The 17,895-nt window shown below is 43.7% G+C and overlaps 1 protein-coding gene across 3 annotated transcripts in view; it reads right to left on the bottom strand.

Moving 5' to 3' along the window:
- The window catches only part of ntn1a (netrin 1a), a 59,271-nt gene extending 43,670 nt beyond the window's left edge, over nt 1-15,601 (bottom strand). For 2 of the 3 annotated variants that reach the window (XM_031874646.1, XM_031874648.1), the window contains exons 1-2: nt 11,096-11,233; nt 9,809-10,866 (exon numbers count right to left, since the gene is read on the bottom strand). In XM_031874646.1, the coding sequence (XP_031730506.1) occupies nt 9,809-10,832 (1,024 nt within the window). In that variant the 5' untranslated portion in view covers nt 10,833-10,866; nt 11,096-11,233. Of the gene's footprint in view, nt 1-9,808; nt 10,867-11,095; nt 11,234-15,399 lie in introns of those variants that run through there. The other variant, XM_031874647.1, reaches the window with a different exon arrangement.
- Nucleotides 15,602-17,895: the final 2,294 nt, after the last annotated feature.

The raw sequence follows: 17,895 nt of genomic DNA, 5'->3' as shown, positions 1-17,895 counted from the left end.
TCTCTCTCTCTCTCTCTCTCTCTCTCTCTCTCTCTCTCTCTCTCTCTCTCTCTCTCTCTGTCTTTCCCTCTCTCTCTCTCTCTCAGACACTCACTCACAATATTTTCTTTATTGGTTTACTGGTCCCATAATGGCCCCCTTTTAACAAGTGAGACTGCTCTGGTCTATCTATGGTGGCGGCAATGAATGAGGATAGTGCTGCAAGTGAGTTTCCGACCTGATGACTGAATGAAGCTGGCTTGTGCAGAAACTAGCAATGTTAAGATGAAATGATATAAAAGCCCCTTTAAATCCCATCCCCCGTCATATTGTGCACCTGTTTAACAATATATGGCCCCCAAAAAAGAAAAAAACATGTCTTTATATTTTTTAATAAAATCCCTTTTTTTCTTGTAAAACAAAATATGTTACACCGGGACTTCAGAGAGGAACTTCTACTGCATATGTGGCAAAAGTTTTGTAAACACTTAAATGGCTCCCGAGGTAGCTACGCAAAGTCTGGTAAATTGCCTCAAGTGATGTCACTTGAGTCAGCGTCGGTTGAGTCTGAAGACTAAAAAAAAATGTTGTCGGTGTGGAGTTGGAAAGAAGTGAGCTCACCAGACCTCTGTCGGTGCTCCCCGAGGCTACATTAGCCACTGCTAGCATAACAAATCCAAATCTGCGACTGTCAGCTGTCAAAAAGCATTGTGGGTAATGTAGACTTTGACACATTGATGGTAACAATGAGTGAAGCGCTGCATGTTGTCTATATAAAGATTGCGTCCAGCTGTTGTATCAAAACGGAATACAACGTTTTTGATCACATATCCCAGACGGGGAGCTGAATATGTTCCACCGCTCATCTCCATGCGACAGAGTGTGTCCTGTCTGATTGGCCTCTGTGATTTGTGGTTTATGTATATATATATATATATATATATATATATATATACACACACACACACAAGTGACAGGCAGGCTGTGATTCATGGAGCTGATGAGTGAGGCACTGGAGTGTCTTGTGTCTAATGTGTGAACACATGCTGATGTTGTTTGGTGCGGCTTTTAATTACCCCTAATCATCTGGTACCCGCTCGACCCGAACCTTTCCATTACACACAAACACCTCTGTCTCTCTTCTGCTCAATCACCCCCACACACACACACTCATCCCGCGGGTTCATGCCAAAACCCACAGCACACAGAGATCCTCCCTCGGCTAAGACGAGCTTTCACTATGCCATCAAGTCACCAATTAATTCATTAACAGATGTCTCCCCAGGCGCTGAATAGCTGCTCACATCCTGGACAGAATTACTGTTTTCGTAAACTCCCACTGGCAGACAGCGCAGATTAAGACACACACACACACACACACACACACACACATGCCTGCCTCAATCTGTCTCTCTCTCTACAGCAGAAAGAGATCTACTGACTGCATAATGTCGAGGCCTCCTGGCGGCTGAAGAAAGACACGTGGAAACACTCACACTTGCGGGCGCACGCACGAATATGAACAGGTAACCGGCAGACGGCAGAGACAGGTATCAACAGAGGCTGAGAGCAGCATCGTGTGTCTGTCTGTCGCTGGGGGGATTAAACACGAAGAGCGACCTGTTGAGTAGCGTGTGTGTGTGTGTGTGTGTGTATGTGTGTGTGTGAGGAATGTTGTGTACCGAAATTGTGACTGCCTTAATATCTCGATACTATACAGAAACAATATGAAAAATACCTAAAATATCAGGAAATGTTACGTAATAATAGATGATATTACATGAGATTTAAAATGATCTTTTTTTTTTTGTTTGATGGTCAACTTTATATTTGCAACAACATATCATATTCAACAGCATTTAATGGGATTTAAAGGATTTGGTTTTTTTCATACTGCAGCACGGAAGACAGCGAGAGGCTTCCCAAAGTAAAAAAAACACAAAATGATGATGAATTGAGATGAAGTGATGAGGGAAAAGCTGCTGAAACCAGGGAGTCACCACAGCGACTGCAGAAAGCACTGTGTTGCTTGGACAGATTCAGAAAATGTTGTCTGCACATTTGTTGGGTAATTAGAGCTGCGCTGATATACGTATATACACATATATTTTTTTTAACATAGTTCTGCTGATACAGATACCAAGCTCTTTTTAAAAAAAACTTTATTTGTTGACTGCATCCTTCCGGTTAGCGCTAGCTAAATCCCGGGAACTGCAGTTTACTTTTTGACTGCTGAGAAGTTAAAACCGTCCCAATGCAATCCTCTAGCAGAGCACCGCACACAAAACACTGCCCCGCTGCCGCACATCCACGCAACTCATAGGAAATAGCCTACTGCTCCTATAAACTAATAAAATTGAGTATCGTACCGTTTTTAACAACAGGGTATGCCGATACCTATCGGCATACCGTGCAACACCACGAGTGTTGGAGTCGCACGTATCCCTCGTGTCTTTCAAACACCTTTTCTCCAAAAGCTAGCAGCACTTTTGCAGATGTTTGGGAGCCATCCTAGTCATGTTGGAACACTGTTTTGCCGGTGAATTTGTAATGCATTTAAATTTAACGCACCTAAGGCGACCGGCTACGATCGAGCTCTCGGCGCTGTCAAAGAGTCCAATAAAAATAATGAAGCAGCTGTCATCGCTGTAAAGAAAACCCGCTTCATGTCTGTGGTTTTGAAAAAGATTAATCAGATTGTTGAAAATCTTTAGTGTGCAGTACGCCCAGATTTCTCTCTTGAGAATGTACCCGACAGCGTAAAAACATAGTACGGAAGTGTATATGAGCGACTTCTGCAGAGTGCAGCTCATATTAGAGGAGTGCTGTGTTTGAAGGATGGAAAGAGGAGGAAAAGATCCGTTTGGATCTCATCAGCCGGACCAATTATCACCAGCTGCTGCTGGAAGAGTGAACCCGCAGATTGGATGGAAACATTTTAAATGCAAGACACACACAGAGAGCATGTTTTCACCCACAGGTATGCAGCAATATTTCTGATCATAAGTAGGAGAATGATGATGATGATGATGATGATAGGGACAATCTGAGTTTCTGGCCTGGCTGGATGTTGTGATAAACCAGCCACAGTCCTCGGTGAGTTCAAGCACCAGCGAGGGCGAGGAAGAGGAAGTGAGTGCAGGCCAGAAGCCAACCGAGTAACACAACATGGCTTCCGACCAAACCGTTTCTCAAAAGTAAGGTTGAGGTTCCATTCCCGGTACGAGCTCCGTGCGCACTCACTCACTCACTCACTCTGGCTAAAAATGCGGACTCCCAACGTGAGCGGGATCTGTGCTGCATTATGTGTTGTAGCCAAAGCAATGAAACCAAAACCACAACCGTTGAAATGTTCACTTTTCCCAGAGGACCCTGAATTCAACGACAGACACACAGGCTTGGAAATTTCAGAACAGATTTAGTCTTTTCTGACAAGTGAACACATTCCATCACCAGTGCGACCTGAGCTTTGTCAAAGGCCGTAAAATGGATTGCAATGAAACTGATCTTTTTCCACTTAAGACTACGCCACACAACACGCAGATAGCTCTGGTCAAACACAGTTACTACAGATGTGTTTGGGATTTAGTTTTATGAATGGTGGCAGCCTTCCTTGTGTTTCTCTCAAACGCTTTCTAATTCCCGTTTTGTGTGTTGTCTTTATCCGAATGTTGTCCTCAGACAGACTTTTTGATACAAACCTATTTCCACTCGTCAAAGGCCTGTCAGAATGTATTATCTGCAATCAAAATTGTGTTGTTTCTCAAACAGGCCTCATGACAAGCAACTAGCTCCAAAATTCCAGCTCCAAAGGGCTGCTGCCAAACACTGACATTAATAGCTTCAAGATCCTCCATGCTTCAACATACGCAGCAGCATCAGTGTTATTTGTCACATCTATTGCTTCATTTGAGCCTAACGTTTTGCAATTATAAATGATCTCACTCATGGGATTGTATGGTCTCTGGTTACTCAAATGCTCAAAGGAGCAGCTTTATAAAAGTCCTTTGATGGTCATGGCTTTATTTCATCATCATTATTGTCTAATACAAATACTTTGTGAAACGCTTCTGGAGCCATACGTCAGAATTAACCCTAAAAAACAAAATGGATCTACTCTTGTCTTCTTTTGACCCAGGCCTGGTGACTATTTTTGGCCCAAAAAGGATGGTTGAAGAGCCAGGAACAGAAAGGATCTCCTGTCACCAAACATGCTGTTGAATCTATTTTTAGATCACAAGGTAAAAAACACACTTAAACATTGTCTATGGCAAAAACATGATGCATGAATCCATAATCGAATAGAGCTGCAGCACCGTATCTATCTCACATTCTATCCTTGAAGGTTTTATCAATACTTCTAATCAGTGTAGACTATGTACCATTACTTCAGTCAGGCTACAGCACTGTGGCAGCCTTCAACAGCTGTCTTCTGAATTTCCAGTTCCATAAATTGAAATGCAACTACCTTTTAAATACCTGGCATACATTGTCAGGCCTCTCACTTTAACCCCCAATGGACACACACACTTGCAGAAAAAATACTGTACACTCCCAGTTTATATACTCAACTGGAGCACAGACCCTTTAACAGCCGAAGTCATGATTATGTCACAGTTAGCTGCAAAGACTTTTGCAATCAAAAATAACCTCAGAATAGAGGGCTAAAGTTACACATTAAAAATGTCATCTCGTCAATATCATTTTAGGCAACACTCGTTAGAGAAAATGATCCAAACAAAGTTGCTGCTAATCTGGCGATAACAATGTGCTTTCCTACAGTGTAACAAAAGCATTAATTTGTCAAATTTGACTTGTTTAGCAGCTGGCCAGTTAGCTAGCTAACTTGCTAATTCCACCATGCTTTCATGCTGCACTGGTTAGAGAAAATATGCCCAGCGACTTTGCTGGATTTAACGGTCCCTCTGCCTCACCGCTAGAAAACTACTTTGCCGGGAGGAGAGCAGGCGGGGGCTCCAGAGATTAGCTAGCTAACTAGCCAGCTCTGGAGAAGGACAAGCTAGCTAGTTAACAAGCTCGCCATCCTTTCCAGAGCTTATGCCTGCTGTCCTCCCAGAAAGTAGAGGCTGCCAGCAGAGTCTCCTTTGCTCGCAAAACATGCTGCAGAAAGTTTGTCATTATTGCTGACTTTCCACGACGTTTGTGTGTGTGTGTGTGTGTGTGTGTATCTTTTCTGTCTATTTTTGTGTTTGGTTACAGCTACTTGATATACCGTACAGTCAGGCTTGCTTACAGTGCTGGCTCAGTGGCCATGTTTCTGTCTGTCTGAGAGATACAACAGGCCTCAAAATCTAAAACAGAGGGTTGAGCCGGTCGCCTGGACCATGAGCGACTTATTTTTGCAGCGGTTTACAAAACGAGCCATAAACACAGATAAGAGCTCCGGCAAAAGAGATTCTTGAAGAGAGAGGCCATTCCCCCCTGTTTGAACTAGCGGCTTCAGACCTGACGAAAACTGTTTGTGTGTGTGCGCGTGTGTGTATGTGTGCATGCCTACAGGTGTGTGCATCAAGGTAGAAAGAGGTGAGCTCTGACTGAAGAAGTAGAGGTGAAGACTAGTAGAGGACAGTGCAAAGTGCAAAGCTACTCTGTCAGTTTATTCCCAGCTTTGTTTGCTATGAGCGGCACTAACGACGCATCCCGCCGGCACCTTTGAAGATGAAGGATGCCGGTTTCATAAAGGTGCGCGGCTAGCTGATTAAACATTAACCAGACCTTCAGTCATGTCTGAAAAGGTAGCGAACGAACATGACGGCAAAGGAGACGTCTGAAGGAAAAACATCTTTTGTTCCTCAACTGACTTGATGCATTTTAAGTGAAAACCATCGCTTCTATGTGCAAACAAAGGTGGAATGATACGTATATGACTGGTATCATTTTTACTGGTGGAATAGTTTACAGTTTGAATCTCATTATCCAATATGTGCAGAACGACTGTAAACACCTCACCTGAGTAAGCAACAGTGATTTCAATGGAAGAATCCACTCTGTAATATTTTAACACAGTCTGTCAATAGTCTGTAATATTTGATGGTTTTTAGCATCTTTGATGGTTTATTTCTTACAATTTTTGGTCCATTGTACATTGGGACATCTCTATGATCAGGGCAGCTATTGTTTAATGCACAAGCACAACATTTTTCTATGCTGCATTCCTTCATGTATGAGAGTTGGTGCACAAATATTTGCAAAAAGCTCCTTCTTTTTGATTCTGTCAGAAAAAAAACTCTGCTAAATCTAGAAATTGATTGTTTCTGATAGCGTTGCAGGAAACTTTTCTGTTATCAAACTCCGCTGTAGCTGTTTCTGGGATTATCTGAGACCTTATTATGGTTTTGGGCAGCCATCCATGGAAGTTAGGAAAACACACCAGCAAACATCAGTATGCGCACAGCTGTTTTTAAGTGTTTACTTATGTTCGCTCGAACATTTTGTTGGAGTTAATACTCAAATCTAGTTAAGGCACTCCGAGGACCTGTTCAAGAATTTTTTTATGTACGGAATTTTTTATTTTTTTACCCCTGACGGTTTCAAGTTGAAAGCGAGCTCACATATCACAAGGCATAAAAACAACTTTAAAGTAGTTTTTTTTTTTTGTCCATACAAGCAGTTGTGGCTTTAAAACTCAATTATTTCAATGGGTATCAAATCAACCATCTCAACTTGTCGACACCACGCGTTTGCACCTGGGAACATTTGAGGGTGATTTATGCAGTTCAGATTTGGATATAACGAAGAAAAAAAAAGGAAGCAGCTCCGTTCCAATCACCCAGCTGATGCTCGGCTTTAAGAAACTGCTCGTGTGCAAACAGGCGTAAATCGCAGCTATAGGATGGAGAGAATCTCCTCCAAGTCACTGATATGTTACAATATCGATGCAGAAAGAAGAAAAGTTTCTTCATGTCCCAGCAGCCTTTATATTCTTATTGACCCAATAAGGGGCGCCTGGAAAAAAAAGAAAAAGTAATTTGTGAACAGGCCATGGAAATGTTACTCTACCTTCCCTTTATTTCCCGGTTCCTCTCCCTCACACATTTTTCTTAAATCTGTCTCTTTCATTTTCACTATTGTCGTCCTGCTGCACCTCCTTCTGTCCCTGCTCCTCTCTGTGGTTCAGTCGCTTCACTCTGCATACCTTCAGGCTGGTTTTTTTTCTAATCTGCCTGAATTATTCATAAAACCTTCTCCTTTCTTTAAACTCAAAATGTTAAATAAACTGCACAAACTTAATTAGAAAATTAAAATGCTGAAAATGAACAGTAAATTTGCACTCCTACGGTTGCTGCAAGCCCAGATGAACACGTCTAAACTGAGATTGAAGCGTGTCCCCGTCGTGACTGCGGTATTGGCTATTGAACCCATTGCATTAGAAGCTGCATCTTCTTCTGCGATGAGTCAATAACCCAAATGGATGGAGGCGCACACTCAGGAGCGTCCTCTAAGAGCCTGATGGAAGTAATCAGCAAAGTGCCCTTCCGCACGGTGCCAGACCTTTTTACTGCACACAGAAACATTTCTGTGCTTAACTAGAACCTCGTGAGAGTCCAGAGACACTCACGGCGCTGTCATTAAGGGGAGTGCAACGACAAAAACTCTCTGCGATGGATGCAATAATCGACTGGCTTTCATGGTTCGAGTGTGAAACTTATTATACACGATCTAGTCCTCTAAAACAAGAAGGTGTTGAGGATTGTTTACTGAAGGAAACGATTTATTTGCGTGAGTTTATTAGGAGTTGTGCCTAAACTGATTTTTGTTTTTCACGCATGTATTACTCTACATCGTGCAGATATTTAAAAGCTGTAAATTGAAAATCCTCCTCTTTATATTTGATGCATTTGAATGTTGCATTGCTGAGTGCTGAGATATTTGAGTATCATCTGAATGCTATGATTTTCACCGCGGCAATCTTTCTTACTGACTGCCTACAATGTTATTATTATAGTAAGAATTTAAATGTTGTTTGTGTTGCTTGATTCTTAAATATAATATAGACATGGACTTTTTTTTTTAGAGTGACACATGTAAAACATGTAAAGTATAACTGATATTGAGTGCGTTGTTCACCTGACTGCCACTTGTAATTCAAGCAGTATAAACTCAATTCCATTTATTTCTTTTACACATCAAGTGCTATTTTGAGAGTCCAGGCAGAATGTGGATATTTCCACAAAACGGCGCCTGTTGATTTAGCAACATCTGCCAGCGAGAATGTGTCAGAGCTTTAGCAACGGACAACGGCAGCAAACAAAAAAACCTTTTAAACATCTGCTTCGTGTCAAAGTGGCTGACATGTGCCGTGACCGTCAAGCAGAGTCTTATTTTTTCCCCACTGCAGACCTGCAGCACACTGGGGAATATAAAGGGATTCACTCTGAGGTTTTAGTCTCTATCAGCAACATCTTTCTGCCTCTTCTTCAGTTTCTCGAGCCGTCCCTCCTCATCCTCCTCACTGTACACCTCATCAGCAGGAGCCGGGCCAACATCAAACTACTGCCAGTCTGTCTTTCCAGTAATTACAATGAAATGAAACTAAGCGAAAACAACAACGACCAAGAAAAACAATTTCACTTGGAATACAGCAACATAATTCAGCAATTTCATCAAACAATCTCTCATCATCTTCTCTTATGCATCTCAAGGGAACCTAAAATTGACAAAAACCTGGCCAGTATTCTGCAGTACAACCTACTACAGGTTCATACATGTGTCTGTGCCAGGTTGTAATAAAACTACTGTAACCGATCAGTCAGCAGCTGACAAAACATGTTGGCTTGTCAGACACAAAGAGCAGCAGAACAGATAAGATCAGGAATTTGCTTCTTTTGTTGTTGTTGTTTTTACACCTGCTTTCTTTTAGGCCTGGCAAATACTGTTAGATGGGGGTATATTGTATTTTCTCAGGTTGTTTTTCAGTGAATAATGGCAGTGATAATTAAGAAAATAACCAAATGAAAGTAATTCTCACTTTTTTATTTTTTTAAAGTACATTTATAACAGAATAAAATCCAATAAATCTAGGGCCAATTAGCTTTTTTCAATGTAATAAGGAAAACGATTTGATTATAATATTTTTAAATTCTCAACTGCAACACCTGACATGTTGATGCAGTATGTCGTATTGCTTTTGATGCAAAACATAATTATGTGATAATAAAAAAAATCATTAATTATGAATTAAAAAGCTGCGTTCAATTACCACTGCGGTGAGTTTGTTGCAGGATCCTTGAGATGAATTAAAAAAAGGCATCGCTTTATCGCAGCGGTATAAAGTCGAGCATGTGAGAAATGTTCCTGTGGATGATTAGGCTCGGTGGTCCCGTGTGAGGTGGTTTAAAAGCCCCCATTGTGGCCTGCAGTGAGCTAAATGGACTTTCAAATTGCATTTCCACGTCTCGTGTGACTTGAACACAATTGTATGCTCGTTGACGAACGCCACAATATCAGGAAAAATAAATGCGTTTGGCTTTGCTGCGGTTTTGTTTAATTAAAGCTTAACTTGAATGAAGTTAAGCTTTACAATTAGTCGTAAATTGAACTATAATACAATTATTTTAATTATTATTTAAAATACCATCAAACGCATAATTTTGTATGCCCAAAATTCACTTATTTTACATCTATCTCTCTAATAATGCTCTTTTTTTTCACCCTAATGAAATATTTCCACTGAAGGCCCAATCTTAAAATCACACCAGTCCGTCCAGCCACCACAAACACAACCCATCCCACATGTATCAGCTAGACCCGGCACAGCATCAGAGACGCGCAGCCGCTCCGGGACGGAGCTCGGCGGGGTTGGACTTACCGACGCACTCGTTGGCCTCCCTGGCCGTGGCTCTCTGCCACGGTCTGTCGTAGTGGAAAGGCTTGCACCTGTCGCACTCCGGCCCGGCGGTGTTGTGCTTGCACTCGCACACCAGACTCCCGTCCCGGTCCTTTACGCACCGGGACGCGTGCCCGTTACATTTGCACCTCCCGCCGACCTGCAGGTCCGACACGGCGTAGAAGTACGAGTCCCTCGCCAGCTCCGAGTCGTCCTCGTTCTCGTCGCCGAACGTGTGCAGCCGGCTGAAGATGACTTTGATGTCGGTGGCCGTCACCCAGTCCTGCAGCACCGGGGAGTTGTCGAAGTCGTGCGCCGACGGCCTGCCGTCCAGCGTGCTGAAGGCGATGAGCCCGCCGGTCAGCGGGTACATATCGGTGTGCGAGTCCGTGCAGACCGCCTCCTGCTCGTTCTGCTTCGTGATCATGGCCCTGTTCGGCTTGTTGTACATCTTCCTGCACTGCGTCGAGTAGAACTGAAAGGGCACCCAGGTTTTACCGTAGTCCATGGACTTGTAGATGACCATGGATTCGGGCCGCGGCGAGCAGAACTGCAGGCTCACGTAGGTGACCTCGAACTTCTTGCCGAGCGACAGAGTCAGCGTGACGTTCTGCGGGTACTGGACGAAGTTCTCCGACTGCCAGCAGGTGAGGTTGTGCGGGTTGTTGAGGTCCGTCAGGTACGCCGGCGGATGGTACTTCCTGGGGTCTGAGGCGTCGCAGGTGTGACAGTTCCTCGTCCTCTCGTCTCCTTTCTCCGCCGCCGTCACCACGCAGTAGCGACCGGGCGCCTTGCCGCAGGTGCTGGACACCTTCACCTCCTTGCCGAAGGCGGAGTTGACGAAGTCCGGGATGCAGCGCCGCGGGTTGCCGTGCTCGTCGTAGCAAGGGTCCGGGGGAGAGGTCTGCGCCGCGAACAGGCTCACCCCGTAGCCGCCGAGGGCGCTCCGGCACGACAGGGACGCGGCGAGCAGCACAGTCAGCGCAATGTCCACAGCCCTTATCATGGTAGGTCCCTCCGTCCCCAAGTGTCTCTGCCGGCTGGGGGAGAAACGGGGGAAGCAGCGAGCGTGAGGTTAGAGAGAGAGAAAGAGAGAGAGAGAGAGAGAGAGAGAGAGAGAGAGAGAGAGAGAGAGAGTTAAGTTTGGCGATGCAGCAAACATCCCCCCGCAAAAAAACATGGGGGCAAGAATTTGACAATGATATCAAATTTACTTTACACGCATGCCAGTTATTTTTTTTGGCGAAATTTCTTTGAAGCTCACTTTACCTGAGAATGATTTAAAGAAAAAATAAATAAACGAGATGTGAGGCTACTTTTTCTCTGATGGGCTTCAATCACAACTGCTCCCGTTTTCTTGTTTTGTTTCTTCAACAAACAAAAAAATATTCTCCTGCGTAAAAACAGAGGAGCGGCTGGATTTAAGAGTAGCTGGTGTCCTTATAGCAAGTCCCTCTCCTCCTACCGTTCTTTTCACAATCTCTCTCTCGCCCCCTCCCTCTCACTCTCCCGGACTCTCTCTCTCTCTCTCTCTCTCTCTCTCTCTCTCTCTCTCTCTCTCATCTTGCTTGGCACAGCTCCTTGGTCAGCTCATCTCGAGGGGGTGACACCGGGCGGAACAACGACATCCACTGGTCGCAGAGGATCGGACTCGCGCGGAGATGCGTATTGCCGCAGAGGAAAGTGGGGGAAAAACGAACACGGCGTTAATTAAGCACGTGCCACACCTTCATCTGAACGTCACCTGCACATCTCAGACACTCACTTAATGTGGACGTTTGCTTGATATGATACAGTTATCTATAAGTATTTATTTAGATGACTGTGTAGCGAACGACAGAGAAAAACAAAACGGCGTTATTTATATTGTTTACTGAATACATCGCGCCTGTTCTGTGCCTCGCTCGTGCAGTCCAAGCTGGTGTCGCGTCGCTGGACCTGTTGAATGTTGGCATTAGGGGTAACAGCGCCATCTGGCGCCCGGAGAAAGAAACGCCACTCCGGCCTCACACTGCAGCGAGCGGTGTCTGCTACTTCTCCCAGGCGGTGGAGGCAAAACGCCGTTTGTTTAATGAGCACGAAGATGATTGGCTGCTGCAGGTCTGAACGGTAGATAGGCTACTATACCGACAGAGCAGACTGCTGCAAGATACTTTTACTTTTAGAATCAATACGTTCAAGAATAATTTAGAACAATTTAGATCATTTGCAGTATACATTTCAAGAGATTATTGTTATTATTGTTAATAATAATATATTATATGATATACTATATTTTTGTTGTTATATTATTATTTCAGTATTACATTGACAAGAACGGTGACAGAGCTACTGGCTTATGTGATCTCACATTGTTGTATACATTTGTGATCATTAAATAACTTTGAATCACGACCAAATATATAAACTCATGTCAAATGATGATCATTGGGGTCTTTATATTTCAGTTAAATACATCCCATCCTCTTCTCGAAGTCGAGACAGCGGCATTAGTTTGTCAAAGGCCAGTTTCTTTGTCTCGAGGGGGACTTTGGATGCTGTAACGAAGTGATCATATTGAATTTCTCCAACAGTAATGAAAATAAAGTTCAATAAATGTTAATAATTGAACACTTCTATTACTCCTGAAGAACAATAGACAATTGCAAAGGGTACAAAAGAGAATTAAATACACAGTATATGAGCAAAGATATAAAAATACACACAACATATAGTGCATACAAATGCATTTACCAGAATCCCATGGCCAAATGGGGAAGTTTTGACTAACAACTGCTGTATCAACAGCTTCTGTGTCTGGCACAAGGACGTTATATAGCACAAACTTTTTTGGAAGTTTGTGCTAGACTCCTGAAATTGTGTGTGTGTGTTCCTAGCACTCCAAAGCACCTTTGTTTAAAGTTTGGTGGCTGTAGCTTGTTCCTTTGGTATAGCTGTCATAGACTCCCATTGCTTTGGGCTGGGGGCGTGGCCAAGCACATGATAAGGGTTAGGGATAGGTTTAGGGTTAGGGTTAGGGTGATAGGAAGGTCCTAGAGCCTTAGGAGTGGGCTCTACCCCCACTAAAGCGGTCATTGCGGGTTGATGGGTACCAGTCCCAAGTGTCTAGGACCTTGGGAAGAGGGTGAGGGGGTAATAACCACCTGAAATTAGACAAATTGTCTGATGAATGTGATTTGAAGTTAGCTCATGAATGAGATTTTGAAGGGCTTTAATTTTGAAATGCTACATCAGAATGTCCTGGTACTCTCCAAGTGACACCTTGAGGTGGTCAACTATTAACCTGTTGTGAAATGATTTAGTAACTCTGCACCATTTCCTCTAAAATCTAATCTGAAATTAGACACATTTTCTCATGAATGTGATTTGAAGTGAGCTCATGAATGAGGAGTCTAGCACAAACTTTTTGAAAGTTTGTGCTAGACTCCTGAAATTGTGTGTGTGTATTCCTAGCACTCCAAAGCACCTTTGTTTAAAGTTTGGTGGCTGTAGCATGGATGAGGAAGGGGGACCTCGGTGCGGAGTTCGACGGCTGGCAGGTGGTGGAGCTGACCCCCCAGGAGAAGAGTGCAGGTGGGTCGCTGCCCTGGGGGGGGGGGGGGGGTTCAGAGGCTGTCATTTGGATAGTTGTTTACCTCGTCAGACGTACATGATCAGAACTGAACGTGACATGAATAAATTGCGTCACTCGAGGAGAAAGCACTCCTCTCACATTCACTTCGTTCTTAGCAAATGTCACAGAGCGTGGAAAATAATGTGATTGGTTTGTGAATGGTAACTAATTAGTATGTAACAAGAAACACAACACACTGCCTCGGCGCCCCCTATGACACGTCGTTCATCTATGCCTCTGTTGACGCCGACGTCGTAAAGCTGATCCTGCAAGGGGAGAAGGAGGTGGGCAGGGAGCTGGACACGGAAAGCGTGGGACAGCTGATTTACACCAAAAAACATCTGCTCCTGTTACTTTATAATATTACTTCAACTATGTCTTTAACATTGAGATGCGCTTTGCTCGTTGTTGTGGTATTTTGTTTAGGAGGGACGGGACTGCATGTGCGCGTGCACCATCTCCTCCACGCGCTGTGATATGCAACTCATAAACTGGGAGAATAATGAGTTATAAACTAAAGAGGGTACTGTGGTCATGTTGGATTAATGTAGCCATGTTTCACTGTGCGTCATGACGCACGTAGCTCAATGCATATTAAACACGTTCACGGTGTTTACTGCAAACCATTGATCGTTTTGTCCACACAAACATTGAAGTCCTTACAATTGTTTGGTGCAGAATAACTAACTAATGTTAGTTATTATAACGAACTAATTATAACAAACTAGTTATTATAACGGACTAATGTTCGAACTAACAGAGGCAGAGCTGCACTATGTTTGATATTATTGTTAAAATAGTAAAAGGCACAGCCTCTTGTGTGTTGGTGACACGTGTTATTTTTTCTCATTTAATCTTTGATTATTCTTCAATGTAATCCAGAAATATTTCATGTTATGAGAAATCCTTACAGTTTTAATTTTTCCCTCTCAGCTGGTGTGAACTACATCATGGAACGTCCTGCACAGGAGGGCTACAGGATCCTCCCGTACTCCTCTGACGACGGAGCAGGTGAAGTATGTGTTGAATATGTTTATTATGTAAACGGTGAGTATGAGGTCAGGCTTGATGTTTTGGTCCCAGCTAAGGAGGAGGAAGAGGACGTGGAGGAAGACGTCGGATCCGACTGGGAATACTTAGATTCCTGATATGACTCCATGTTCGAGGATACAGAGGACGAAGAAGAGGAAGAGGAGGAGGAAGAAGAAGAGGGGGAAGAGGAAGAAGAAGAAGAGGAGGAAGAAGAAGAGGAAGACGAAGATGACCACCCAGCGGTTACCACCTAGGAGTTTCTGGGAGGGGTTCTACCACGTGCCGACTCCTCCTCCCTTTCCCGCTGGCCATCCGCTCTCCCTCCCTTTTGGTGTGGAACGTCCTGAAGAGGCTCCGCCCCTGGTCCCCCAGAGGTCAGAAGAGTCCACCAAGAGGAGCAGGGAAGAGGACTGCACGGAGCAGGTAAGTGTGAAGAGGCAGAGGACCGGTGAGGACGACCACGAGGACACAGCGCCCTCCACTTCAGGCCTCTGATCCTCCAAGAGGAGGACCAGAGGAGAGGACTACAGATGGTCTCCACCCTCCACTTCAGGCCTCAGCTTCCCCACACACACAGAGGATACTGGCAGTCGGCTGAAGACAGCGACTCGGACTGGTATAGGACTGATAAAGCACCAGACAGCCTTCCCTCGCGTCTGGCGGGGTTGACGATAGGTAGCATCCTACAGCAGAGCTTTTAAATATCGCTTCTTTATACATCAAGATTGCGCTGCGGACGGCTGCCTCGACGTGTTGGTGCGTATTGTCTTGTTTTTGTCATTAATTCAGTTTTATGCTGCGCTACCCAAAGCTCTTTCACCAGAGATGAGCTCATAAACATCAGGGGAACAACTCCAGCGGACTTACTTCCAACTTTTCAGTTAACTTCTGTGGAATTCCTGGACATTCTCGTCTAAGGTGCTCTCACCTTATCTCATGCAGTGAAGCACCGTAGGAGAGGCCAACGGGCCGGCGCGCTCGTGCGTCTTTGCACACGTGGATTTCGCTCACCGCTGACGGGCATATTTCTCTCCAACGTCCGCTCACTCAGCAACAAACTGGACGAACTTCAGCTACTGGTGGGGAAAGACAGATACTTCTTCATCCTCCATTTTGTGCTTCACTGAGACCTGGCTCTGCGGAACAATAACGGACTCTGTGCGCCAGCTGACTGGCTTCCAGCTGTTCAGAGCGGATCGCGACACGGAGCTCTCCGGCAAATCGAAGGGTAGAGGAATCTGTTTCTACTCCAACAGTGGCTGGTGTAACGATGTGACAGTGGTTCTGCAGCACTGTTCTCCTGATCTGGAATATTTTACTCCTTTTACCCCCCCCCGTGAGTTCGCTTCATTCATACTGGTCGGTGTTTACATTCTGCCGCAGGGCAACGTGGAGGAAGCACAGCGCGCGCTCGACGACCAGATACTGTGTGTGGAGCGGACCAACCCGGACTCTTTAGTTATTGTCCTTGGTGACTTTAACAAAGGAAACCTCAGCCACGAACTCCCCGAATACAGACAGTCTATTAAATGCCCTACTAGAGAGGAGACACGTGTGCCGTAACGTTAACGTTGTATTTCAGCAGCAAGCTGCCGTTCAGTCAACACAATGACGCTGAGTCATTACAGAGCAACAGCAGAAGCTCACTTTGTGTAAGTCTAGTCTGAGTTCACCAGAAGCAGGCTTCAGTAAAGTGAAAGTAATCACCAGGTTGTGCTTTATGAGAATAACTATAAGTAAAGGTAGTAGGGTCATGTAAGCAGAACTAAGATAATTAATTATTCTATTAAGAGAATGTATAATGAAGTCAGTGTATATTTTAAGGTCACCAGAGGTCCTATATATATTCTAAACATTTTTTGTAATTACTGATGTTTTGAGGGATATTTCAACAAGTGTAATCCTTTGATACAGGCGACAAGTGCTTTCAAGGGCGGCCATCCTCTAGGCATCCAACTTGAGGAAGATGATGGGCATCTCATTCTGAAGTATATGGTAAGTCAATGTAACCAGCCACATGTACTGTTTTGTATTACAGAAAATGTTTTAAGATCCTAATATCATTAATAGTTGTAACAAGTCATTGCGACAGCACAAAAAACTCAGTTCACACCTGTTGAATAGGTATAGAAAATGTCTGTGATTTTGCGAAACGAAAACAATGCTGAACTTTTTTGCTTTAACTTGTCATTGTGAAGTAAATGTTGATTGCTCAGTGTAAGGGCTATAGAAAAATGACACCACGTTCCTTTTGTCTTCCCCAGCATCGTCTGCTGTTCAAGTTAAAATGTGTCGGATATAAAGTGATGGGATTTACTAGGTTACATGTGTCACACATCAGTCATGTGAATTAGTAGAGAGTGGGAACCTCTACACCATAGAGGGATGTACAGACTACTAGCAGTGTTTTAAATAATGAAGCACATTGTATTCATATGTGAATAAGGTCTATTAATTCCTAATAGGTAGAGAGAGATCTTCCAACTGTATATTAATGTGTTCCATTGATTCTCTTATATACAGCACGCCTTGGCTGGCAGCACAGTGACGGTTTCAAAGAGGGCCTTCCTGCGGCTTAATCGATCATGACCCTTTTTTGCCAGGAGCTGGCTGCTCTGGTGTTCACAAAGGAGGTCCTTGTACTGTCCACCCTGACTGGGAAGTCTGGGAAAGTGGGACCTCCTAAAAGACAACTGGACGTTGCCAAAGTGCAAGCCATAACAGGTAGGTAATTGTCTTGAGTCGTATGTAGACAATTTAAAGCTTCTGTGATTTATAAAGCAGCAGGATCACATGTTCAACACACCACCCGTGATGAAATATATGTTTGACCTGCACTGGTAGGAATATTGGCATATCATATTGATATAGTTCCTCAATATTAATCCTGATTTACTGTTCAAAAAATAATATTGGTTCAACAGGATTTCCTGTGTGGTCAAAATAGAAGAAAATGTTGTGTGAATATGCTGTGTGACATCATTTCTCGTCTCTTCTCTTAACAGATGCTGTTATTCAAGAGCCGCAGACGAGTGCCTCGGACGTGCGAGCGGTCATCAGACGGAAGTGTAACAACGAGCAGTTCAACCAAAAGAAAGGAACATAATGTGGAGCATGTTTGTGTTTCTATTTAGTGAGCGAGAGTCTGCAGCAGTGCAATTTGTTTTGATGGTTCAGTGTTCTGTGTTGTTTTAATTTGAAACATGGTCATTCTGTTTTGTTTAGTAATACATGTACCATATAAACTTAAATCAGAATTTTTTTGCTCTTTGTTAAGTATATTTTTGTTATATTTCTCGAAAATGCACTATATTACATTTATTTGAAAGTGTGTTTCAAGATTTAATTTGCAAATTGTTAGACAAAAATAGTACAAGAAATAGTACAATTATTGGCAATGTATTTGCAATGTACTATTATATAT

This window comes from Anarrhichthys ocellatus, unplaced genomic scaffold, assembly GCF_004355925.1.
Source record: "Anarrhichthys ocellatus isolate YVR2014 unplaced genomic scaffold, GSC_Weel_1.0 scaffold83, whole genome shotgun sequence".
Lineage (NCBI taxonomy): Eukaryota > Metazoa > Chordata > Actinopteri > Perciformes > Anarhichadidae > Anarrhichthys > Anarrhichthys ocellatus.
Note: the sequence above shows the minus strand (reverse complement) of the source record. Positions and strands in the feature narration are given on the sequence as shown.